Here is a 26846-nt window from a genome sequence, read left to right as displayed (position 1 = left end):
ATCCAAATCTGCATTTGGAATATATATATATATTCTATTTAACTTGTAATTTCTATGTAATATCCAATTTGGGGTATTAGGAAGTCTTCAAAACTCTTCAAACTCTAGCTGTGCCATTAAAATACAATTTCAGCCGAAACCGGTTTGGCTCGGTGGATAGAGCATCGGCCTGCGGACTGAAGGGTCCCGGGTTCGATTCCGGTCAAGGGCATGTACCTGGGTTGCGGACACATCCCCAGGAGGGGGTGTGCAGGAGGCAGCTGATCGATGTTCCTCTTTCATCGATGTTTCTAACTCTCTATCCCTCTCCCTTCCTCTCTGTAAAAAAATCAATAAAATATATTTAAAAAAAATACAATTTCATAATTGAGCACAAAAAATTGTCATTTAAATATCTTTTGTAAAAGATTTGATTTTTATAATTTAGTGTGGAATCGGATATGTATTTGGCTTTTCTTCCCACTCCCTGGCTCTGAGTTCCTAAAACCCTTGGAATTTTTTTGATAGGAGTTTGTTATTCATAATGAGGTTCTTTCAAAAGATCACTTGAGTTTATGCAAATAAGGTGACTTAGGGTGTGGGGCCTAGGAAGAACAGGTTACCAGAAAGACTGAGTAATTTGAGGGTAGTGTAATGGACTGCATTGTGGCCCCCGAACCTTCTCCCTTTATGCAAATTGAATCCCTAACCTTTCCCCTTGTGACTGCATTTGGAAATAGACAGGGGGTGATGGGGATGGAGGTGCAGAGAGAATGCAGGTGTCCACTGAGCTCGCTCTCACTATGCCTGCTACCCTCCCCTGGGACGCCAGGGCTTGTGCACCAGGGAAGCCCCTACGCTCAAGTGCTGGGTGTCCACAAGGAGCACACCTCGCACTTGCACAGCTTCTTCCGGGTGAGCCGGGCCACAGCCCCTGGGACCGCAGTGGCCAGTCGGGCTCCCTGTGGGTTCGCACAGGAGCTGGTCTGCGAGGCTGGCTGGGAGAGAGCGTGCTGCCTGCCTGGCTTCTGTGCGGTGCCTCTGGGCGGCCCAAAGGCCCATGTTGTGCCCTGGCTTGCAGCATCTGGCCTCACTCACCGCATCTCTGTGTGGGGATTCGGGTGCCGTGACTCAGGCAGAGGGGGGCGTCTGGGGCCTAGAGGCCCAGGTGCTGCTCAGGGCCCAGAGGTCGCTGGGACCTGCCCTTCCATGCCAGACACCTGTGCATGAACTTCGTGCACCAGGCCTCTAGTAATAATATAATCTCATGAAAAATGGGCAAGTAACTTTATGCAGTTCAAAATCCAAATAAGATTTTTATTCCATCATAGTAAATCAGGTATCCACTATTACATGAAGTAATAAATTTTCTGGAAAGAATAGAGGTACACTGCCCTGGCTGCTGTGGCTCAGTTGGTTGAATTGTTGTCCCATACACTGAAAGGTGGCAGGTTCGATTCCTGGTTAGGGCACATACCCAGGTTGTGAGCATTTGGGAGGCAACTAATGGATGTTTCCCTTTCTCGTTCTCTCTCTCTCTCTTCCCCTCCCCCCTTCCTCCCTCTAAAACCAATGAAAAACATTTTCTCTGGTGAGGTTTAAAAAAAAAATAGACACAGTAATAAGTATTGAACACTTTTATTTAAAAGTTTCTTTTCAGTATGCACATGAATTGAGATTGGAGTCATATAAAAATAATTTAAGGCAAACTTTATTGATTTATTTTAAATAAGGCAAGTGAAAATGTGGGCCCAGAATTAAACAAAATTTTTAAGTAACTTCTGGTTGTTGTATAATGGGAGAATATAAGCATCAAATTTTTTACTATCACTGTATAAAATTGAAAACAAATATTTTCCAAATTCTAGCAAAATGAACTCCTCTAATACAATATCATTAAGTCTACAAAGTCACTGGCAAGTTATTTGGTTGCATCCAAATCCTATAAAACTTTCTCATTGTAAATTTTAGAATACCCTACTTTTATAAACCCACTATTCTGTCATTGGAAAAATATTGAAATTCCAAGGAATTTCTGTTACTCTAATTTAAAAGAAGTCAAAATAACAAAAATAATGCATTTTTCAAGGTTAATATAATTCAAGTACCGTGGTACTGAAGACAACACATAATTTAATGAAACCAAATCTATTTGAGGAAAGGCAAGTCATAAAGTTAAACAAAGGAAAAATTACTATTAGAATCAGTTGCATATGATTAGTGAAGAGTACTTATTTGAAGATTTTCACTGGGAAAAATCTTGAAGCCCTTTCTTTTTCTGTAGCTTAAATACTGGATTATGTTCTATTTATTCAACAATTAGTCATGTTTCTACAGAGACCTTGTTAATTTTTATACCTGCCAATATGTTCACGGGCTATAATAAGCCTTTGAATTTGTGCTGTACCTTCATAAATCTGCAAGAAAAAAAGATATACATGTAGGTGAAATATCTTCGTTACACAAATACTTCAATTTACTTAATATTTTAAAAAGTAGTTTAAGTTCTATTTTAGTACCCAACTACATAAAATCATATATAGGGTCTATAGTGATTCCAAAACCTGATTTTGTGAAAACCATGAAAATATATAATTTTGTAACAATTAGTTAAAATTACTATAAAAAGTGATTTACCAAAACTTTGGAGTTGTCTTAAAAAATCAAATATTAACATTTCAAAAAGTTTGGGAAATCTAACATTTGATGTTGCAACGTATTCTCTCTTAAGGCATGTACTTAAAGGTAATATACTTATTTGTGTTAACTAGTTCAGATTACAAACATCTATGATGTCATTTGTTATTACTAATGGCATAAAATTCCTAAATGATCAAATCTAATGCCATCTACAAACATTATTTTCCTAAAAAATAACAAAAATTATTTATAATCTTACCTGATAGATCTTGGCATCCCTCATTAGTTTTTCTACTGGGTATTCTGTGTTAAATCCATTCCCTCCAAAAATCTGCACAGCATCAGTAGCTAACTGATTTGCGATATCTCCAGCAAATGCCTTTGCAATAGACGCATAATAGGTATTTCGTCGACCAGAATCAACCTCCCACGCGGCTCTCTGGTAACCTAATCTGGCTAGTTCAACTTTCATTGCCATTTCAGCCAGCAAAAATGATACTCCTTGGTGCTAGAATTAAAAAGAAAACGTTTAAGAATATATATTAATTTTTGTTTTCCTCCTGGAATTAAAAAAATTTTTTTTAAACTAAGCTTACTCTTAAAAAGTTACATTCTGCTTCCTCCAATGTTAACATATTATAAAACCATAGTATACTTATCAAGAAGTTAATTTGATAATTTAAACTTCATTGAAATTTGGCCAACTTTCCCACTAATGTCCTGTTATAAAACCACACAATCTATGATTGTGTGGATTAATAGAAACCAAACATTACAAAAAAATAAAAAAAGTCACTGAGCTGTTTAATTTCAATTTACTATATTTAGAGCATATATCTAGTCACACTACAATGTGACAACTTACTTGATATTGGCATGGTAATTAAGTCTTAGAGGAGGCATTGTTAACCAATCTGAATAATTCCTATGTGGAAGAAGTAAAGTCATATCCTCCCTTACTTCTACATGTCTGAATTTTGCCCATTCTTCTAAGCCAGTGATTCTTTAAAGTTTTTATTTTTAATTTTTTGGTTTAGTTTTCACTGTTGTTTTTTTTAATAGTGAAGGAGTGTTTATTAGTGAAACAGTGAGATAAAATCGGCTACTCCACAGACAGAGCAGCAGTTTTCACTCTGGTTTTTTCTTTTAATTTTTAATAGGTTATATATCCACCAGATCAAAATTCAAGTTTTCCTCTCACTTCTATCATCCTTCCCCTTCCCCATTTAATTCCCCTTCCTGGAGGTAACCAGTTAAACAGTTTTGTTTTTTAATCTTTCCAGAGATATTACATATACATATGAAAGCAAATACTTCAATAGTCTCCGTTTTTTACACGTTAATCTACCATGTTGATGGTTCTTCATTTTGCTTTTATTATCAATAAACCTGAGTGCTTTCTATATCAATAAATAAAGAATTTCTTACTCTTTTTTTATAGCTGCAAAGTATTCCACTGTATGGATGATCAACATTTTGGTTGTTTCTATGTTTGGTTATTTCTACACAATGCTGTAATGAATAACCTATACTTATGTCACATTGCACATATGGGAATATCATATGAAATATAGCTGTAGAATAACCATTGCAATATGGGCCCAAAGGCAGGTACTTTTGATATATATTTTACCAAAATGTGGCTCATAAAAGTAATACCAATTTATATTCCCATTGGCAATATATATTAGACCTTATTGTACTATAGCTTTGGCAACCTGGTATAAGATACCCATGCTTCTCTTGAGAGATTTTTTCTTTTCTTTTTTGGTTAATCCTCACCCAAGGATATTTTTCCATTAATTTTTAGAGAGAACAGAAGGGAGAGTGAGAGACAGTGAGAAACATTGATGTGAGAGGGACACATCGATTGGTTGCCTCCTACTACACCTCAACCAAGGCCAGGGAACCTGCAACCAAGGTACATGCCCTTTACCAGAATTAAACCCAGGACCCTTCAGTCCATAGGTTGACGTTGTATCCACCGAGCCAAACCGCCTAGGGCCTCTTGAGAGATTTTGATGAAAAAATCTGGGGTGGTGCCTAGTTTATGTGTTTTAATCAACACTCCCAATGAGTCACATTCAGTTGCTTTTCAGCCCATGTTCTGATAAACTGTTTAAACCCAGCTCAGGTTCCCTGTAATGTGTCTAACCAGTTCACAGTACTCTCTCTCCTTTTGGTTTCTGTAACCCTGTCTGTAGTTCTCGTTTTTGGGAGTTAATCCTATATTTCTCTATATTATTTTTTAATATTTGTTTTATGATATGTATCTTATCTCTAAAGTCAATAAACAAACACACACATGATAGATAATGCTGGGTAGTGATAAGAGCTATGAAAAAAAGCAGAATTAGTATGTACAGAGTGTCTGAGGTGTTATTTTTTACATAGGGTGCTCAGGGTAGTTTCTTTAGTAAAATGAATGACAAAGTAGATATTTGAGGGATAGAATAAAAGTAAGACAACAACAGCAAAAGGCCAGTGTAGCTAATAAAGAACCATTGTAAGGATTTTGGATTTTAATCTGAGTGTGATACGAAGATACTAGAAGAATTTTGAACATAAAATCTATACTAATAAAAGGGTAATATGCTAATTATACTGGGAGACCTTCCAGGAGACCTTCCAGGTGTTCTTCTGGACAAAGCCATGGTGGTGGGGCCGAGGTAGAGGCGGTTAGAGGCCAAGACGGGAGGGCAGTTGTGGGTGATCAGGCTGGTGGGGGGCGGGGCCGTTGGGGGTAAGCAGACCAGCAGAGGGGCCAGTTGGGGGCAAGCAGGCCATCAGTGGGGGTCAGTTGGAGGTGATCAGGACAGCAAGGGGGGCAGTTTGGAGTGAGCAGGCCAGCAGGGGGGCAGTTGGGGGCAAGCAGGCCAGTGGGGAGGGAAGGAGGGGATGAGGCCAGCAGACAGGGCAGTTGGGGGTGATCAGGCTGGCGGCAGGGGGGGGGGGGGGCATTTGGGGGCAAGCAGGCCAGCTACAGGGGGCAGTTGGGGGCGAGCAGGCCGGCAGGCAGAGAGGTTAGGGGAATCAGGCAGGCAGGCAGGCAGGTGAGTGGGTAGGAGCCAGCAGCCCCGGATTGGGAGAGGGATGTCCAACTGCCGGTTTAGGCCCAATCCCTGTAAACCGGCAGTAGGACATCCTTTGAGGGGTCCCAGATTGGAGAGGGTGCAGGCCAGGCTGAGGAACACACCCTCCCCCGTGCATGAATTTCGTGTACCGGGCCACTAGTAGTTAATAAAGAGGGAGGTGTATTTCATTCTCAAATAACCCTTTTCCACCTCTGATATTTTCCTACCAAGAAAGGGAAGTCATTGGGAAAAATTACTGGTAATTAACAATAATAATTAATTCAAGTGAGAGTTATTCTTAACAGACTCTTTCATACTATCCTAGATCACTCAAATTCACCAAAACATAGGGTTCTGACTAGACAAAGGAGCAGGCAATTACTGCCATCCAGTAATCTGTTATCAATTTTCCTAGTTTTACTCATTGGCAAGAAAAAGTACCATCCTCTGTTTGGGGCAGCTTTAGTTACATCAAGTTAAGCAATATAAGAATAAGTAGCAGACATAGCATTCACTTAAGAGAAGTGATAATAACAATAATAATAAACACAGTAGTGAATAGGATTTAAAAAAACCCCACCCATTTTTATTTCTTCTTTTTTGAGATAATAAACCAAAGATATACATAAATGGGCCCCTTAGTATTTATTTTGTTTAGCCTAGAAAAGAGGAGAAGACTAATGGTGGGGAATCCTAGAATTGCAAACATGCTCATCACATTACTAAGAAAAAATAGAGGACATGATAATTTTATTTTATCATTTTGGACTGTGTGGAAGAAATATTCTGGTTGGATGCTTTATAAAGTCAGGTCATAAAATGATGAGCCTTTGTGTTGCATTGAGTCAAAAGGTAGTGGGGTGTCATATACTCCAGCATAAAATACAGCCAATATACCCAGAAAGTAAGAATAAGAACCATTATGGTAGAAATAGAATAACAAATAACTAAGAACTATACAAAAGCTGATTATTTTAGAAGTGAGGGGAAAAAAGGCAGACACATTGTAACACAGTTGTCTTTTAGAAAGTAAGTCCTAATATATTAAATTAATATTTTAATTTTAAATGGAAGAAAATAAAGTAGATTACATGGAATGTTATAGATGAGTCTGGAATATCTACTGGTATAGACAGAAAAACAATGTAGATGGAGCTAAAGTAGGCTGTATCATAGATAAATGAAAAAAAATAAGACTGCAAACTACATAACCTTTTATCTCCCCTCTTTCCCCTATTTATACCACATCAACACCTAATACAAAATTAACATATTTACATTTTTTGGCTTCAGATTTCCATATGAAAACATAGGTATATGGCAATATATCCTTGAATATTTCCCAATATCAGACATGAAATGGCTAATCAATTATTCAAGTGTGGATTCCAAATATGAGGTAACTCTTCTTATTCATAATGCTATAGTCCAAGAACATAGATGCCAGCAGATTGGAGTTGTAAAGAACACATAGATTGGGGGGTAGGGGTGCTTGGCAAATGGGTGACAGGGAATTATGGCATCATACCACTATACATATTGAGATTATAGGCAGCCAGCATTTTGCAGAGTAATTAAGAGGTGATGCAAATCTTCAGGAGAAATCAAATGGTCAAAGACTGTACTTTGAGTAAGTAGTAAGTAAAGACTAAGACTTTTTCTATACTAAATAATGAAGGGCCATGAGGCAAAATATACTGGGGCAGGTAGTAAGAATTTAGAAAACAATCTCCAGAGCCCACAAGAAAGGGAACATACAAGAACATTCCATATTGAATTGAAAAGTTACCAGTAGATACTTGGTGAGGAAGACCCGTAAATGATGACAGATCTCCACTGAATAACATTGTAGTTGTTATCTGTTCAAGAGTAAGATTAACTAATATTCAATAATATTCATTTTATTAAGCTGTATATATGCAGTCTGGCAAGATGAATGAGCTAATGTAAACTCTTTTTATGGCCACAAACATAAAGAAATGGTTGATTTAGGGGGGAAAAAAGAGCTCAAAGGAAAGAAACAAATCTACAGGTACTTCTCAGAAGGAATTTAAATCTTGATTGAGAATAAATGACACAGGGAAGGAAAAAAAATCAGACAGATTTGGGTTCAATGTGAAAATAGCTGGAGTTTTAGTGAACACACAAGAACAGGTGACTTGGATGTAAAATGAAGATGATGAGGGGTGAACATTGAGATTCCTTACACACACAGAAAAAGCACTTAGGAACAGAGCTTCTTTTGACAGGGGGAACTAAAAGTCTCTGCTCATGAGCGCAGGAAGGCCACAAAGCTTATCTCTTGTCTAGGACTCTGACTGGAAGGTTCAAAAACAGTGGAATCAATGTGTACAGCCTCTGTGGATCAGGATTCTCCCAAGTGGAGAAATTATTAATGTAAAAAACTACAACAGCAGCAGCTTTTGAAATGGTGAAATCTCTGAGGTACCTGATAAAAGTACAAAAAAGTACAAAAGTCAATGTCTAGAGGCTATGTCAATGCACTGAAGAAAAAGAATACCTGCAACAGATAAACTTACAAGCAAAAATTAAGAGAGAAAATAATTGGCTGTAACAGAGATAGAAGATGCAACAGACCTAAAGATTACTACCCTAAGAACTTGAGACAACAGAAAAAAAATCTGAAAGTGACTATAAAAAAGTACTTTTATTGAATTAAGGAGATAGAGAAACCAGGACACCATAAAAGAAGGAGTGGAACCCCTAGTTTATTCAAAAAAGAACTGAAGCCCTAACGGGTTGGCTCAGTGGATAGAGTGTCGGCCTGAGGACTAAAGGGTTCCAGGTTCGATTCCAGTCAAGGGCATGTACCTGGGTTGCGGGCATATCCCCAGTAGGGGGTGTGCAGGAGGCAGCTGATCAATGTTTCTCCTATTGATGTTTCTAACTCTCTATTCCTCTCCCTTCCTCTCTGTAAAAAATCAATAAGATATATTAAAAAAAAAAGAACTGAATATATATTCTGTGAATTTAAAGAGTCATTAAAATTCAAGATAGGATTAAGTAGCAGATTAGGGACAGGATCAAAGGACTGGAAAACTGAGAAAATTATCTAGAATACAGCACAGAAAGATAAATGATGAAATTAAGGTTAATGGACATAGAGCAAATCTAATCCAAATTTAATCTGTGGGCCAGTTCACAAACTGTTACTGGTTCATGGCCTAGAAAGTGAGAGTAAACATTTAGAAACTTTTATAACAATATGATGTTGCTACATTCTTATATTTATAAAAATAACGGTCCACAATTGCTTAGAAATGAAAAATAAAAACAAAAACCTAATCTTTCACCACAGATGGTTTGAGAGCCATTGACACATGAGGACTGAAAGAGGGGGTGTTCATTGTACAACCTCAGGAGAGTTACAGAAGGAGAAAATACAGATAATATATCTCTCCAGGACTTGAAGAGATTAAGAGTTAAAAAGTTCCCTGGAAATTCATGGGAGACATGACTCTTTAGTATGGAAATTATTTGATACTAAGAAGACGTGGAATATAACATGGATTAAGAACATGAAATGGAGTCCTGGATCTGTGATACATAAATTGTGATCTTGGACAAATTACTGAATCTCTCTCAGTCTCTGTTTCCCAATCTTAAATGGAGATTTTAAGGGTAGTACTGGGAGAATTAGACAATTTATTTAAAATGTGTAGCACAGTGTCATGTATACAATAGGCACTCAGTAAATACTGGCTATTCTTTTTCTTTTTCTTAATTAGCACAATCTCCTTGCCCTGACCGGTTTGGCTCAGTGGATAGGGCGTCAGCCTGTGGACTCAAGGGTCCCAGGTTCGATTCCGGTCAAGGGCATGTACCTTGGTTGCAGGCACATCCCCAGTGGGGAGTGTGCAGGAGGCACCTGATCAATGTTTCTCTCTCATCGATGTTTCTAACTCTCTATCCCTCTCCCTTTCTCTCTGTAAAAAAAAATCAATAAAATATATTTTTTTAAAAAAATCTGTTCTTGAAACTCATCCTGACAGACCACATTATCTTCTTGCTACAATAGCAGAAATAGTTTGTACTTAAAAGATAATTATCAATAGTTTGTACTTAAAAGACAATTATCAAATATTTAGATGAAAATGACTGTATTTACGTTTGAACAAAGCAAGTTCAATGTTAAATTACCTCGACAAGCAACTTTCCAAAAGTTTTCCTCTCCAGGGCGTACTTGGTAGCTTCATCCAAAGCTCTCTGTGCTAGTCCCACAGCACCAGCAGCTACCTAGGTTTTACAAAGCAGAGATCATGTAGTCTTTAAAACACACAGTATAATGGCTACTTGCCTAAGATTCTACAGTAAGGACTACACAGAGATAAACTAGCTTAAGGCAGTGTGTTGGGGGTGCACTAGGATTTAAATTTATATTATTTGAATTTAAGCTTAACGGAAGGCATTTGTGAGGCAAAGGATCATAGCTAGAGATAAATCATTCCTTCAGTTTAAGAAAGAAAAGCTTCTTAGGGAAATATTCCTAATGAGTAGAGCAAGAGGAAATGAGTACCTATCAACAGGAATGACTGTCTGCACTGCCTCTGTAAAATCTAGCAGCAACTATAGTAATTTTGTAATTGCTAAAATAATTTCTGTAACAGGCAGCAAGAGAGTTGAAGAATTCTAAAAAGAAAACTATCTCTTCACCCTTAATAAGAGAAGCAGATACTAGAAAAGAAATATACATGAAGCATACAATGTTAAACTAAAACTGCTCAGTGTAATAAAAGATCCTATGAAGATGATCAAGTCACATTACTTACTGGAGGTCTGGTTTTATCAAAAGCTCCCATTGCAATTTTGAAACCAGCTCCCTCACCAATTAAAACATTTTCTTTAGGCACTTTTACATCTTCAAAGACAATTCCTCTTGTATCTGAACATCGCTGGCCCATATTTAATTCCTAGTAGGAAAAACAATAAATATTAAAGGAACATTTTTTGAGCTAGCATGAATTTTTGCTTTAATCACTATTTTATGATTTCTGCAACTGTCTTAAACAAGGGTCAACAATCTATGGCCTGCAATGCCTACTCTGTAAAGAAAGCTTTATTGGAATATAAACATACCCATTCATTTACATATTACCTATGGCTACTTTCTTGCTACAATGACAGAATTGAGTAGCTGTAACAGAGACCATATAGCCCTTAAAATCTAAAGTATTTACAATCTGGACCATTACAAAAATAAGTGTCAACCCCTACCTAGTTCAAAACAACGTTTCACAAATTTTGAAACAAACACTAGTCTAGAGTTCTCCATGTATATATCACCTACAAAGACAAATTTCATTATATGTTTGAAAGCTACCTTTTTTTTTTTTTTTTTTTACTGTGAATGTCAGGAAAAGCATTTATCAAACAATCTGATTTGGCACGTTTAATTTTAGCTTAACAGAGTTAGCAAAGTAATATACTGGATAAAAGGTGAATTTCTTTTTTCTCTTAACTGTTTCTTAAAATTAGGTTAATTGAGATAGATTTTACATATAGAAAAATTCACCATGTTTGCATATACATTTCTAGTAGTTCTGACAAATGTCTGTGTAATTACCACCACAGTCAAGATACAGAATATTTCAGCACCCCCAAAAGTTCTCTTGAACAATTTCAAAAAATATATTTTTATTGATTTCAGAGAGGAAAGGATAGATAGAAACATCAATGATGAGTGAGAATCATCGATTGAACTGTGACCTCTTGGTTCATAGGCTTGAAAGGGCGAGGGCTATGCCCTCCATCTTGCCTGTATCCTCCATGTTGGGGCCACGTGCGGCCTTCTTCCCGGAAGCCCAGGCCTCTGCTGGCCACGCCCGGGATTTTAAACTAACCAATGACAATCAAGGGAAGTGCACGCCATAGAACAAGACCCGGCTTGCGCCTGGCCAATCGGCAAAGCACAGTCCTTTCTCCTCCCCTTACTCCAACCCCCCCTATATAACCGGACTCCAGGCGGGGTTCGCTCTCTCAGCCACTTGGTTTGCCGTTGTGTCGGTGAGTCTGGTGGACGGGAGCCGAGCTAGCTTGAAATACAGATTCTTATGCTTTTGCATCGATTGGCTGGCTCCCTGATGTGGTTTCTTGGGAATCTTGAAATCTGGGCATAACAGGCTGATGCTCAATCACTGAGCCACACTGGCTGAGCTTTAGTACCCCCCTTTTTAATCCATTACCTTACTCTATCCAGCTCCAAGCAACCACTGATCTGATTTCTGTCCATACAGTTTTTCCTTTTGTAGAATGTAAGTGGAATAGCAAGGTCAGCCTTCTGTGTCTGACTTTTCACTTTTTATAGTGCTTTTGAGGTTCATTCATGTTGCTGCTGGTCAATAATTCATTTCTTTTACTGCTGAATAATATTCCACTGTATGGATGTACCACATATCCATTATCCATTCATTAGTTGATGGACACCCCCCTCTCTCCACACTTTTTATCAATTATAAATTAAGCTGCTATGAGCATTCACGTTTTCATTTCTCTTAGATAAATAACTAGGAGTGCTGGGCATACAGTAAGTGCATATTTAACTTTATAAGGAACTGCCAAAGTAGCTACATTTCCTCAATTTTTTATCTTGAAAATATTCACATCAACAGAAGAGCTGGAGTAGTATAATGAATACTTATATACTCTTTACCTAGATTCATCAGTTGTCAACATTTTGCCATATTTGCTTTACTTCTGTGTTGAGTGTTTGTACAACTATCAGCACTATTTCAATTATTTGAGAAATTGCAGACATCATAACCCTTCTCCTTACGGGGAAAAAAAAATCTTGTTTTTAATGAGAAGTATGAGCTATGGGAACATAGAGCTGTAAACAAATTCTTTAATTTGCTTGCTTTAATATTAATAGTCTGCTTCCAGGCTTGAAGAAATGGTGACAACAATATATAGTCTGACAGAAAAATAAACCAACATCTCTTTATTTTGTCTTTTTAAGTCAATAAACTCTAGTACCTCAGACCTTCACTCAGCTATAACGAGAAAACTGTTTATGAAAAGTACTTACTCTATCCTGTTTCCAAGAATCAACCCAAATACCAGAATATTTAAAACAAAAAGCTTCCTGGACTCATCTCAAGCCATATAACTTCTAAAACACAAAACATTTTGAAAATCATCAAATTTCACAAATCTGTAAAATGCCCAATATTTCAAAAAAATATTTAAGGAGGTTGAATTATATACAGTATAATCATGTCTCTCTCACTAAAAAGAAAGCTCCCCAAGAGCAGAGAGATATGTCTTTTTTTTTTTTTTTTAAAGCCTCACATGAGGATATGTTTTTATTGCTTTTTAGGGAGAGAGGAAGAGAAGGAAAGAGGGAGAGAGAGAAAAAACAGTCGTTAGTAGCTTCCAGTATGTGTCACAGCCCCACAACCGGGGACTGAACCTGCAACTTAGGTATGTGCTCTGACCAGGAATCGAACCCGCCACCTTTTGGTGTATAGGACGACACTCAAACTAACTGAGCCACACCAGCTAGGGCACCTTTTCTTATCTAAATACATTTCTTCTTGCCTTCCCACATTTAAGGCTCTTTGCTATTTCCACACTTTTCTCAAGGCACAGATTTTTAAAAAATTTATCTTTATTTTTGAAAGTATTACAGATGTCCCCTTTCTCCCTCCTTTTTGACCCCCTTCACCCTGCTCGCTTCCCCTCCCCAGACCTTTCCTGCATATTGTTTGTGTTCATGGGTTATGCATATATGCATGAAAATTCATTGGTTAATCTCTTCCTGCCCTACCCCTTCCCTCTGAAATAAGTCAGTCTGTTACATGTTTCAATGTCTCTGGGTCTTTTTTGTTCATCAGTTTATTTTGTTCACTAGATTCCACATATAAGTGATATCACATACAGAGTTTTATATTAGTGTTGTATGGCATTGGGTAATCAATCTATGTCACATTGTTTTAATCCATAAAATGGGCATAATGCCACTTACCCTACCTGAAAGTTTGCTGTGTGTAAGAAAAAGAGTGGGAAAGACTTTTGAAATATCTAAAACTCCATTATTGGATAGGTCCTATAAATAACATTATTCCTGCTTCATTATCCCTCACAACTGTTATTAGCATTCTCTGCAGACTGGCACCATGAAATACTACTCCTTCAAAGAATTATTCTCACCTTAAAAAATCTCTAGCAATTTATAGGCTATTTCACCTGATAACATCAAAGCACAGATTTATTTTTATTCCAACTTAATAAAAATAAAATGTTTTCATAAAGGGAACTGAAGTGGTAATTTTGAAATTTACGGTTAAAAAAATTTTGAGGCTTTAACCACTGATAAATATACATTTTACCTTTCTTCCAATCTGTATTCCTGGGGTGTCTGCTTCCACAATAAATCCAGTAAAGGCTTTACCAGCAGAAGCCTTAGGATCCGGATCAGAACGAGCCAATAAAAAATACCTAATATAATATACATACATGATAATAAAGAGAATATTAGCAGATAATACATGGTAACTGCTATCTCAGTTAATCTTCCCAACAATCCCAATACTATTAGCCCCCTTGTCCAGATGACGAAATGAAGAATCAGAGAGGTTTAAAAGCTTGTCCAAGTCATACTTATGGTATGGCAAAGGTATTATTTCAAGTCAAGTCAACTTCTCAATTAATATGTTTAACTTCTTTTAGTAGTGTGACTTCAAAGTAAAAACTCCTTGTATCAAGATAATGTAAAAAGTAAGTATGTGCATGTTGGAACTGGCACTTTTTCTTTCCCCAAACTGGTTCAATTCTTTAAGGGACTAGCTATCTGACAAAGGAGGGCAAATAGGACTGCCAATGAAAAGAAATAATATGAAATAGAGACCTCAATGTTCTGACTATTGTCCTCTTTATGCAGCAGTCAAGTTTTTTTTTTAAAGCTGAATTATTATGAATATTTGCTGGGTTTTCCCTTTATCCCAAAAAGATGTTAAAATGAAACACAGGAGAAATGCAAAACATCCAAATATCCATGTAACGCATGTTCTAAATCCCCTTGTATAAGAGAATTTTCTAAAAATTCCTTAAACAAATTTATTTTCTACTTTTAAAACTAATAAACTATCACTCTCTATCATTTTAGTAATAGTGATAAATAAAAAAATAGATTTTAGCTTTATATATTACCTAATTTGTCTTACTACATGAAGAGTTGTACTTGTTCTGGCAGGTGTAGCTTAGTTGGTTGGAGATTCATCCCATAAAGCAAAAGGTGGCAGGTTTGATTTCCGGTCAGGGTACATACCCAGGTTGTGGGTTTGATCTCCACACAGGGCACATGTGGGAGGCAACTGATTAATGTTTCTCTCTCACATCAATGTTTTTTTTTCCTCTCTCTCTCTCTCTCCCCCTCCCCTCCCCCCTTCCTCTCTCTAAGATCAATTTAAAAAATTATAAAAAAAGAATCAACCAATGGATACATAAATAAATGGAACAATAAATCTCTTTCTCTCTCTCAAATCAATCTATAAATTAAAAAATGAGCTGTACTTAATGAGTTCTTAAAATTATGAATACTTCTAATTGCATGGTTAGATCTCACTCAACTTGTTAAAATTTTAAGTTTCTCTACTTTTTAATTACTTGTTGGTATTATGATGACTTACTTAAAGATAATGATATCTGTACTATTAGACACCTCCTTAAAGGGATAGAGATGCTTAAAGTAAAACAAATGGTTTCCTGGTAAGCTCATTCCCAAGAATAATGCTTTACTTGCCGGAGCACACAGATATATTGAATCATATTTTTTTGCAAATGAGGAAAGATAGCCCCTTAGTTCATCATTCCAATCACCAGAAAGTCCTCATTCTAGAAGTCTCTACTTATACACTTGCAGTGATAGGTAAATACATTATTTTCTGTAACAACTTAACACACATGTGACAGCATTGTTGTTGGAAAGCTTATCCTTGCGTTGAGCTGAATTCTACATTTTTCTAACTTTCACCCATTAATTCTAAACTGGTTTCTGAAGAAATGTGCAAGACTGCTCGATCTTTCCATATGACATTGTTTAAAAATTTTCAGAAGTCTTCCAAAATAACCAAACCTAATTCCTTTACTCTTCATAAGACATGTTTTGAAGGCTCCTCCTAATGCAGGACTTATACTTGACTAGAGGCCCGGTGCACAAAAATTTGTGCACTTGCGGGGGGGGGGGGGGGGGGGGGTTACTTAGCCCGGCCTGTGCCCTCTCGCAGTCTGGGACCCCTCAGGAGATAACGACTTGCTGGCTTAGGCCTGCTCCTGGGTGGCAGAGGGCAGGCCCAATCCCTAAGTGCAGCCCCTGGTCGGGCTCAGAGCAGGGCTGATTGGGGAGATGGAGCGCCGCCCCGTCATGCACAGAGCAGGGCGGATTGGGAGGTTGCGATGCCACCCTCAGGCACGCTCAGGGTGGGGCCGATTGGGGGGTTGGGACACCGCCCCGTCACACTCAAGGCAGGGTCGATGGGGAGGTTGCGGCGCCACCCCCTGTCACGCACAGAGCAGGGACCATCAGGGGGGTTGGGGCTCCGTACCCTGTCACGCAGAGCAGGGCCAATCAGGGGGTTGAAGAGCTCCCCCATGTCACGCACAGAGCAGGGCCCATCAGGGGGTTGGGGAGCTCCCCCCGTCACGCATAGAGTAGGGCCGATAGGGGAGTTAGGGCACCGCCCCCTGTCACACACGGAGCAGGGCCGATCAGGGGGTTGGGGTGCCGCCACTGTCACACTCAGGGCAGGGCTGATGGGGAGGTTATGGCTCTACCCCGTCACACACAGAGCAGGGCCCGTGGAGGGGGGGTGTTGGGCGCCGCCCTCTATCACCCACAGAGCAGGGTCGATCAGGGGGTTGGGGCGCAGCCACTGTCACAGTCAGGGCAGGGCCGATGGGGAGGTTATGGCTCTACCCTGTCACACACAGAGCAGGGCCTGTGTGTGGGGGAGGGGGGTTGGGGCGCCGCAACCTGTCACACACAGAGCCGCAGGGCCGATCAGGGGGCTGGGGAGCTCCTCCCTATCAGGCACAGAGCAGGGCTGATCAGGGGGTTGGGGCGCCTTCCCCTGTCACGAACAGAGCAGGGTGGATAGGGAGGTGGTGCCCCCGCCCCCTGTCACACACACAGCCACAGGGTGATCAGGGGGTTTGGGCGCTGCCCCCTGTCACGCTGATCCGGTGCCAGGAGGCCTCGCGGCTCCGCTGGTCCCGGTGCTGGGAGGCATGTTACCCTTTTACTATATAGGATAGAGGCCTGGGGGCCAGCTGGTTTGCCCTGAAGGGTGTCCTGCATCAGGGTGGGGGTCCCCACTGGGGTGCCTGGCCAGCCTGGATGAGGGGATGATGGCTGTTTGCAGCTGGTCATACACCCTTCAGGGTGGGGGTCCCCACTGGGGTTCCTGATCAGTCTGGGTGAGGGGCTGAGGGCTGCTTTCAGGCTGGTGGTTGTTGACTAAAGCTCCCAACCGCTCCTTTTTTTTCTCTTTTTTAAATTTTATTCTGGGCCAGCTTTAGCTCTGGCTCTAGCTCTGAGGCTTCCGCTGCTGAGCGTTCTATAATCGAAACAATGTATAACTCCAGCTCTGAGATCCCGGCCGGCTGAAAGCTGGTTTCTGGGGTTTTGTTTAGCTTCTATATTTGTTAGAATGTTTCAAACTGCCAGCTCAGAGGCTGGCAAGTCAGGCGGGGACCAGGCGGGGAACGTTGGAGTCTGCAGTCACTGGAGCAAGCAAGCCTCGTGTTCGCTTCCAGCTGCCTGGCTGCCGGCCGCCATCTTGGCTGACAGTTAATTTGCATATCACCCTGATTAGCCAATGGGAAGGGTAGCAGTCGTACGCTAATTACCATGTTTCTCTTTTATTAGTGTAGATTCTGAATTTATTCCATTTTGCCAATGCATGTCTTAATATGTGTTGCCCAGAATCGTTATTATCCTGTTGATGCTATTCTTCTATTACATTAGCAAGAAGTTATATTAGCTTCTTAAAGGCAGCTGCATCACAGTGCTGATTCCTACTGAACCTATAGTTACTTTAAAAAAATGTTTTTATTAATTTTAGTGACAGAGAGAGAGAGAGGAAGAGAGAGGGAGAGAGAGAAACATTGATGTGAGAGGGAAACAATCAGAGATACATTGACTGGCTATCTCCCACATGCACCCTGACCAGGGATCAAGCCCGCAACCTGGGCATGTGCCCTGACCTAGAATTGAACCAGTGACCTTTCAGTGCACAGGATGACGCTCAACCAACTGAGCCACACAGGCCAAAGCTATAGTTATTAAATTTTCCTCTCCCCCCCGCCCAAAATAGTACTATCAAATGTTTTCCTTCAACATTTTAGATTTAAACAAGTGATTTTATGATCTTTGTTGAACTTCATGTCATTATTTTTGAACCTATATGTTTAGACCTTTTAGATTTTATTAAAAGTAAAATTCTGTCTTTTCTAAAAGATAACCTGAGTTTTCAGATTGCCAATGCTTATTGCTCGCAATCAAAGAAATGTGCTGTTAATGGTTTTCTTTATTCCTTGGTGTTCGAGGGACAGTTCCAAGGAGGTGCTGGTGTAGGGTATGGTGAGAGGAGATAGTAAGGCAAATAGATGGAGTTCTAGCTTTCCTAATCAGACTCAATCAGAGCAGGTGTTTTTGTTTTATTTTATTTTATTTTTCTAATTAAACTTCTAAGAGTTAATTTGAAGACATAGTTTAGAGCTTAAGAATAGTTTTGAAAATCACTGAACTATTTATAATCTTTTATGGACCTTCCTTAAGTTCTATGAATAAAACGTAATCGTGGTGGTTTCATAATAAAAGAAAGAATAGAGGGAAGAATCTGAATATAAAGTAATTAAGAAGCAATATACAGAGATGTTTTAAATAGCATACCAATTAGCTTTTCCTCCATTGGTTATCCACATCTTCTGACCGTTAATAATATACTCATCTCCTTTCTTTTCTGCTTTGGTCTTTATACCGGCTACATCAGAGCCTGCTCCAGGTTCTGTTACACAGTAGGCCTGAAATATATGGAAACAAGAGAAAAAAACTAAATGCTAATTATTAAATTATGAACATAGAATCAGGAATGTATTTTTTAAGCCAGTATTTTAAATATTTAAAAATATGTAAAAATAAAATGTTCTTGGAGAATCAAATGAACTGCTCAAATGTAAAATTATTTAATATAATTTAAACTTGATGTAAGCTACCAGTAAACCATACTAAAAATTAAAATATTAGATTTCTTCAACCAAGTTAAATTCCATTCCACATGTACTCTCTAATTCAAACATGTAGTAAGTAGTATCTACTATGTACAGGTTATAAACTAGATGGAAAAAAAGCAGATACGAAGGACATCCTGTCTTCAAGATTTTTACAATATAACAGGTAGAGACGAATGCTACATTGGAATCATGTATCTATTAAAGTCATACACAACAGGCTTGAGAAACTAGCTTAGCTTTAGCAAGTCAGTAAAAGCTTCCCAGAGGTGATACTTAAATTAAGTCTCATGAAGGAAAAGGAATTCTTTGCGGGTAGGGAAAAGGAGAAATGTACATTTCAGGCAGAGTGAAAACACATGCAATAATACCAAGATAAGAAGTAGGGTTACTCAGTGTGTGAAATACAAAAGTACCAGAGTTCTATAACATGTAAACTCAGTGCAGATAAGGGAATGTTAGGAAATGAGTCTGGAAAAGTACCTACACAAGACTGAACTTAGGGACTCAAATTAGGAGGCTTTGAAAGAGTACAGGCAAGGAAGAATAGTACAGGTAAGAAAAAAAGCAAGGCATGGAAGAGCAGATGGAGTTGAAAACTGTGTGTGAAATTCACAGACATGACAACTAAATAGGATGCTGAGGAGCTAAAGATGTTCAGATGACTCTCAATATTTTAGTTTAGGCAACTTCCAATAGATAATCTAGAGGAGAAGCAGTGCTAAAGAATGGAAAGAAAATAATTTGTTTGGGATCCATTTTGTTGAAGGTATGTAAGTCTAGCCACGAACAAATGTCTAATAGACAAGTGCATATAGTAGGGAGAAGCTCAGGGGAGAAGTCAGTGCTGAAACCAGAGTTAATAGGGTACTTAATGAATATACCAAAAGTTAACACCAGATGGGAAACTGATTCAGTAATTTAAGTGGAGTAAACTTTAAATAAATCAACAGTGCTAATGCTATAAGCTATATTTATAAAGTATCTGAGGTAAGAGTGATGGAACCACCCTACTCTGCACTCATCAGACCATGCTAGAATACTGTATTTAGCTCCAGAATATAAAGTAATAGTCAGTGATTAGTAAGAAGGTGATGGGACTCATGTTATGTGAATAGATGAAATTTTTTTTGATATAAATAGCTTAGAAAACATGATAGCTATGTTCAAATATCCAAAACACTATATAGCCAAGGGAGAGAATTTTAATTGATAGGAGAAAACTGCAGTGGAATCATTCAACTTTTATTGAACACCCATTATGGTGTGAGGTGGTGAGATTATAAATAGAAATGGTACAGTCCTTTCCTTCAGGACATGAGAATCTAAAAGAGCTTTCTAATGGTTAGAGAGGCTCCCAGATAGAGTTGGTTCAGGATGTTGTGATTCCCAGGCATGAAAACATAAGCTAGATGACCTTTGGACAGGGTGCTATAGAGGGGATTTGGGTGTCACATGGGTTAAGTAGATTACTCTCCTACCTGGAGATTCAAAGACGTTTTCAGCAACCTAACACCACCACCACCACTACCACCAAAAGGAATGACAAATGAAATGTCCGGAAAAGATAATGCTTTAAAGTACCAAAATGTTATTTTAACCACCTCTGAGAATTTTGTTTCCCTGAAATATGCTATTAGACATTTCTGTGCTTAATAATAAGGCAAAGTTTTTAGAGCTTATGAAGTGTATGGGTATGTTTCTATACAAAATGGCTGTTTATTCAGAGATGTTACTTGACTCATTCCTAGTAATTAAAATTAATTTTATAATTCACTTTCAGCAGAAGCCTTCTTTTTTGTTTCCACTGCAACTTGTTGTCTCCTTTATCACACTACATGATATTATATAGAGTACTAGTAACTCGGTGCACAAAATTTGTGCACTAGAGGGGGGGGGGGGGGTCTCTCAGTTATTAAACATTTTACAGCACAACACTGACCACATTGGTGGTGGTGGTGGTCTTGTCAGAATGTGTTATATTATGCAGATGAAAATCTATTTAAACAGATTTGAGGTAGATATTTTCAAAGATGGAAGAATTGTCCTTGTCAACTATTTTAGTTGATTCATATCTTCAGTAATTGTCATCATTGCAAAGTTTTCAGTCCCCATATGGATTGCTGGATATAATAGGTCATGTGCTGTCCCTGTCCTTTGTAGTCTTTGTTACCTTAAGGACTCTAGTTTTCCATTTATATGTTTAAGTACCAACCTTACCGGCTTAAAAATGTAAACTTTTAACACTGCTCTCTCTGTTCTGTATCCTTGCGATGAAAAGTGGAGTTGGGTTGCAGCACAGGAGAGAAATTCAGAAGGGGAATATTGAAGTAATGACTACAGTAGGAGAAGAGGGAACCTGTTTCCCTGGCCACAGGCGCTGGTGCCCTGGACCACAGGGCTGGTAGTTTCTCTGGGTGGCTGCAGCCTGGGACCTCTGGCCGGTAGCTTGTCCATCTCCTGGGCTGCAGCCAGCCCCAGGCACTGGCACCAGGACCAAAGGTGGGCGGCTTCTTCTTCTGGGGGCTTCTTCTTCTGTGCTTCCAGGGAGGGTAGTCAGTTAAGTGTCATGCAAAAATAGGCATCACCAATCGCAGAAGCCAGGTGCAGGGCAGGGAAGCCGCAGCCAGGGAAGCTGGCTGAGGCTGCTTCCCTGCCCATGCACCTGGCTTCTGTGATCGCCCCTGCACCGGACTTCTGTGGTCACCGATCACAGAAGCCGGGTGCGGGGGCAGGGAAGCAGCAGCCGGGGACGATGGTGGCGGCTGCTTCCCTGCCCCTGCATCCAGCTTCTGCAGTCTCCATAGCTGTCTGTGTCCGCTTCCCTGCCCCACCCCCCAGGCTTCTCCGATCACCCGCTGGTGGCAGGCAAAGGTGGCCTCCAGGGCCGACCTTTGCCCTGCTCCCTGGCTCTTGCCTGCGCCTGGGTTTCTGATCACTGTCTTCCATCCTTCCCCTTTCGCCTCCCATCATTGCGAGTATGCAAATTAACTGCCATCTTTGTTGGCGGTTAACCGCCATCTTAGTTGGCAGTTAATTTGCATATCACCCTGATTAGCCAATGGGAAGGTTAGTGAAGTTACGGTTAATTACCATGTTTGTCTATTATTAGATAGGATTATAGTCACTCATGTGTTTCTTCCTTAGCCATATTAGAACTTCTTGAGGGTAGGAATGGTACTTACTCCACTTGGTATCCCTTGTGCCTATTAAGTACTTAATAAAATAATACATATCTTTAGCATTTGTTATTCTAACTAGTTTGACTTACAACTCTAAATGTTGCCATGCAAACTAGAAAATGAAGCAAACATTCTTTTAACCATATTTACTTATGAATTTACTATTTTACATAATCCTATATAATAAAGAAGGAATATGCAAATTGACCACCACTCCACCACAAAGATAGCAGCGCCCACAGAGGAGGGGGGCGGTTTCTGTAACAAAAGATGGCTGCACCCACAGCGGAGGCCGAGTTCCCCTAACGAGCCTTAACGAGCAATCAGCAGGGACCTGAGGCTGCGCCCCCTCCCCCCGCCCCTGTGGGGCTTGATAGGGGACCTCAGGCTGTGCCCCCCACCCTGGCGCCAGGCCGGGAAACCTCAGGCTGTACCCCCCACCTACCTGGAAGGGCTGGATGGGTGACCTCAGGCCATGCCCCCCACCCGGCAGGGCTGGACAGGGGACCTCAAGGTATGCCCCCCAACCCCAGTGCTGGGCCGGGTGACCTCAGGCTGCTCCCTTGCCCCAGGCCGGGGGACCTCAGGCCACACCCTCCTACCTAGCAGGGCTTAACGGGGGACCTGAGGCTGCAGCCCCCCTCCCAGTGGGGCTTGACGGGGGACCTCAGGCCGTGCCCCCCACCCCAGGCCAGGGAACCTGAGGCTATGCCCCCTGCACAGTGGGGCTTGACAAGGGTGGGACTGGCCGGGTCTGGATCTAGCCCAATGCGGGGGGCCGGCTGGGTCTGGGTCTCGCGTGATTTTGAGGTGCACATGGATGGGCGGGGACTTGACTCTGGGTCCCGTGGTGTGCCCCAGACACTGACAGGAGGGAGATTTTCATATACATTTTACTAATTTTCTTTCATCTCTGACACTTCTATTATAGAGAAAGGGCAAATAGCAATATTAAAATATTTCCTCTAATTAATCCCCTTTTAATGTGCACGAATTTCGTGCACCGGGCCACTAGTTCTATGTATAAGTTAATATATTCTGGGTAAGAATCTAAGGGTGTACTAGATTAAGTTCTTGTAAGAGCCAAGTATTATTCATTATTGTATTCCTAGTCCACCTGGTATACAGTGTTGAAATATTTGAATGAATGAGTATAGCAGTATAACTATTAGAGAATAGAACACGTGAAATTCGTACACTGGGAGGGGGGGTCTCTCAGCCCAGTCTGCGCCCTCTTGCAGTCCGGGATCACTAGCTCCTTACTGCCCGCCTGCTCACTGCTCCTTACCACTCGGCTCCCTGTTCCTTAGTGCTGTCGCAGAGGCGGGAGAGGCTCCCGCCACTGCCACTGCACTTGCCAGCCATGAGCCTGGCTTCTGGCTGAGTGGCACTCCCCCTGTGGGAGCGCACTGACAACCGGGGGCAGCTCCTGCGTTGAGTGTCTGCCCCCTGGTGGTCAGTGCGCATCATAGCGACTGGTCGTTCCACCATTCAGTCAATTTGCATATTAGGGTTTTATTATATAGGATAATACTCCCACCTTATATAGCTTGCAAAGCAATTTTGTATTTATTCTCTATTAAAATGTTTTATTTTGCCTTACATTTTAATGGGACTTGAGGTAGCTTATATAATGCATGTTTTTGTTTTTTAAATCAGGGTGAAGAGAAAATAAAGATAAAACCAGAAAGAAAAGTAATACACTACAATACATGCTTTGAGGTTCAGATAATTACTAATGGTGGGCTATAAAATTGGCTCTATGTGTCTCACTTACCAAAACAAAAAAAAATACTAGTTATAAGTATAACTTATAAGTTAGAAATGTGAAATGCTCATAAGATCAAGTTTAGCATATAGCAGGTAACTCAATCTACACTAATAAAAGAGAAACATGGTAATTGGCGTACGACCGCTACCCTTTTCATTGGCTAATCAGTGAGTATATGCAAATTAACTGTCAGCCAAGATGGCGGCCGGCAGCCAGGCAGCTGGAAGCGAACATAAGGCTTGCTTCAGTGACTATGGACTCCAACGTTCCCCGCCTCACTTTCCGGCCTCTCAGTTGCAACTCTAAGCAACTGTGTACTATGTTGCAAATAAGAAGCTAAACAAAAGCCCAGAAACCGGCTTTCAGTCAGCCAGGCTTTAGCAACATTGTATCGATGTTTTCAGCGGCGAGGCCTCAGAGCTAAAGCTGGCCCAGAATAAAAAAAAAAAAAAGAAAACAAGGAGCGGTTGGAAGCTTCAGTCACTTGCTTCCGGAAAACAGCCCTCAGCCCCTCAGCCAGACTGGCCAGGCACCCCAGTGGGGACCCCCACCCTGATCCAGGACACCCTTCAGGGCAAACCAGCCGGCTCCCACCCGTGCACCAGGCCTCTATCCTATATAGTAAAAGGGTAATATGCCTCCCGGCACCGGGATCAGCGGAGCAACGAGGCCTCCCGGCACTGGGTTCAGCGTGACAGAGGGCAGCGCCCAAAACCCCTGATCTGCCTGTGGCTCTGTGTGTGACAGGGGGCGGGGCCACAACCTCCCTATCTGCCCTGCTCTGTGCCTGATAGGGGGGAGCTCCCCAATTCCCTGATTGCCCTGCGGCTCTGTGTTTGACAGGGTGCAGTGCACCAACTCCCTGATCGGCCCTGCTCTGTGTGTGACAGGGTGCGGTGCCCCAACCCCCCTCCCCCACGGGCCCTGCTCTGTGTGTGACAGGGTAGAGCCATAACCTCTCCATCGGCCCTGCCCCGAGTGTGACAGTGGCGGCGCCCCAACCCCCTGATCAGCCCTGCTCTCTGGGTGATAGAGGGTGGCGCCCCAACCCCCCTCCACGGGCCTTGCTCGGTGTGTGACAGGGTAGAGCCATAACCTCCCCATTGGCCCTGCCCTGAGTGTGACAGGGTGCAGCGCCCCAACCCCCTGATCCGCCCTGCTCTGTGTGTGACAAGGGGCGGTTCCCCAGCTCCCCTATCAGCCCTACTGTGTGAGTGACAGGGGGGAGCTCCTCAACCCCCTGATCGGCCCTGCTCTGTGAGTGACAGGGGGCAGCGCCCCAACCCCCATGATGGGCCCTGCTCTGTGCGTGACGGGGTAGAGCCATAACCTCCCCATTGGCCCTGCCCTGTGTGTGACAGGGGGCGGTGCCCCAACTCCCCTATCGGCCCTATTCTGTGAGTGACAGCTGGGAGCTCCTCAACCCCCTGATCAGCCCTGCTCTGTGCGTGACAGGGTACGGAGCCCCAACACCCCTGATGGGCCCTGCTCTGTGCATGACAGGGGGCAGCACCCCAACCCCCTGATGGGCCCTGCTCTGTGCGTGACGGGGTGGCGCCGCAACCTCCCCATCGACCCTGTCTTGAGTGTGACAGGGGGTGGTGCCCCAATCCCCCAATTGGCCCTACCCTGAGCGTGACTGAGGGTGGCATTGCAACCTTCTGATCTGCCCTGCTCTGTACATGATGGGGCGGCATTGCAACCTTCTGATCTGCCCTGCTCTGTGCATGATGGGGCGGCGCCCCAACTCCCCATTCGGCCCTGCTCTGAGCCTGACCAGGGGCTGCACTTAGGAATTGGGCCTGCCCTCTGCCACCCGGGAGCAGGCCTAAGCCAGCAGGTCGTTATCTCCTGAGGGGTCCCAGACTTCGAGAGGGCACAGGCCGGGCTGGGGGACCCCCTCCCCCCCCCCCCCCCCCCCCCGCCCCGAGTGCACAAATTTTTGTGCACCAGGCCTCTAGTATTAAATAAATGAATGAGTGAATGGATAACAGTTAAAGATAAACTATGTTTCCCCTGGTCATTAGGTATGAAAGAAATTTCTCTAATATACTGTTGTGAAAGGGATGCTCTGTGAAGATCTAAAATAATAAAAGGGTAATATGCTAATTAGACTGGATGTCTTCTGGACGTCATTCCGTACATCCTTCTTGATGAAGCCGGGGCCGGAGAGAAGCCAGCCGGGTCTTGGGTGTCTGTGGGTAGCCCAGGGGAAGCCAGCCCGGGACCCAGGTGCCTGCCGGAGGCTGGAGGAGGGAAGCCTGGGTCCCAGGTGCCGGAGGGAAGCTGGTGCCGGCAGTCGGGGGAAGGAAAGCCTACTCTTGCATGAGTTTTCCTGCATCGGGCCTCTAGTATTATTATAAAACCATAAGCATTTTGTTTTTCTTTACTATCTCTTTGAGATATTATACTCCCTATTTTCAGAACAGACTGTAAGCTGAAGTCACTGTATAAGATCCCATTACTATAATATGGCTGAGCCAAGAATTGAAGCCAGGTCTTGGGATTCCAAGTTCAGTGCTGTTTCAGTTATATGACAGTTACTTCCTAGCTTCATTAGAAATGCATGATTTTATGACAAGAGTTTCCTTCACCACTGTTAGGCTTTTTAATGAGACTTCTGGTTCTAACACCATGTTTGGACAAATGAATTTATTGAATGCCTTGCCCATAACAAGCTTGTTGTAATAGCCTCATACTTGTTTCTAATTGCTTAAATATGCATATATTTTAGATATATGCTGTTTAAAAGATTTAATCCAATCTTTAAAAAAGATATATGGTTTTAATTAATTACTTTAATATTTTATATATAATATATATAAAATAATATAATCAGTTTTTATTTTTGGAATTTTTTTGCAATAGATAGTATTAAAAATAATTATGGTGTCCTCTTTTATCTCTATACTCACTTTCTCAGAAAGAATGTATCTGACCACATGATTAGAT

General features: G+C 41.4%; 1 protein-coding gene across 1 annotated transcript in view; it reads right to left on the bottom strand.

The window, feature by feature from the left end:
- Window positions 1–1674: 1674 nt before the first annotated feature.
- The window catches only part of ACADM (acyl-CoA dehydrogenase medium chain), a 38273-nt gene continuing 13101 nt past the window's right edge, over window positions 1675–26846 (bottom strand). The window contains exons 7-12 of the mRNA XM_070405396.1: window positions 18604–18734; window positions 14042–14150; window positions 10484–10624; window positions 9855–9950; window positions 2879–3127; window positions 1675–2396 (exon numbers count right to left, since the gene is read on the bottom strand). Coding sequence (XP_070261497.1) covers window positions 2325–2396; window positions 2879–3127; window positions 9855–9950; window positions 10484–10624; window positions 14042–14150; window positions 18604–18734 — 798 coding nt within the window. The 3' untranslated portion in view covers window positions 1675–2324. The remainder of the gene's footprint in view (window positions 2397–2878; window positions 3128–9854; window positions 9951–10483; window positions 10625–14041; window positions 14151–18603; window positions 18735–26846) is intronic.

Source organism: Myotis yumanensis, unplaced genomic scaffold, assembly GCF_028538775.1.
Source record: "Myotis yumanensis isolate MYYU_CA2020_CCGP unplaced genomic scaffold, mMyoYum1.0.hap1 SCAF_2, whole genome shotgun sequence".
Lineage (NCBI taxonomy): Eukaryota > Metazoa > Chordata > Mammalia > Chiroptera > Vespertilionidae > Myotis > Myotis yumanensis.
This window is presented reverse-complemented; position numbering and strand designations above follow the sequence as displayed.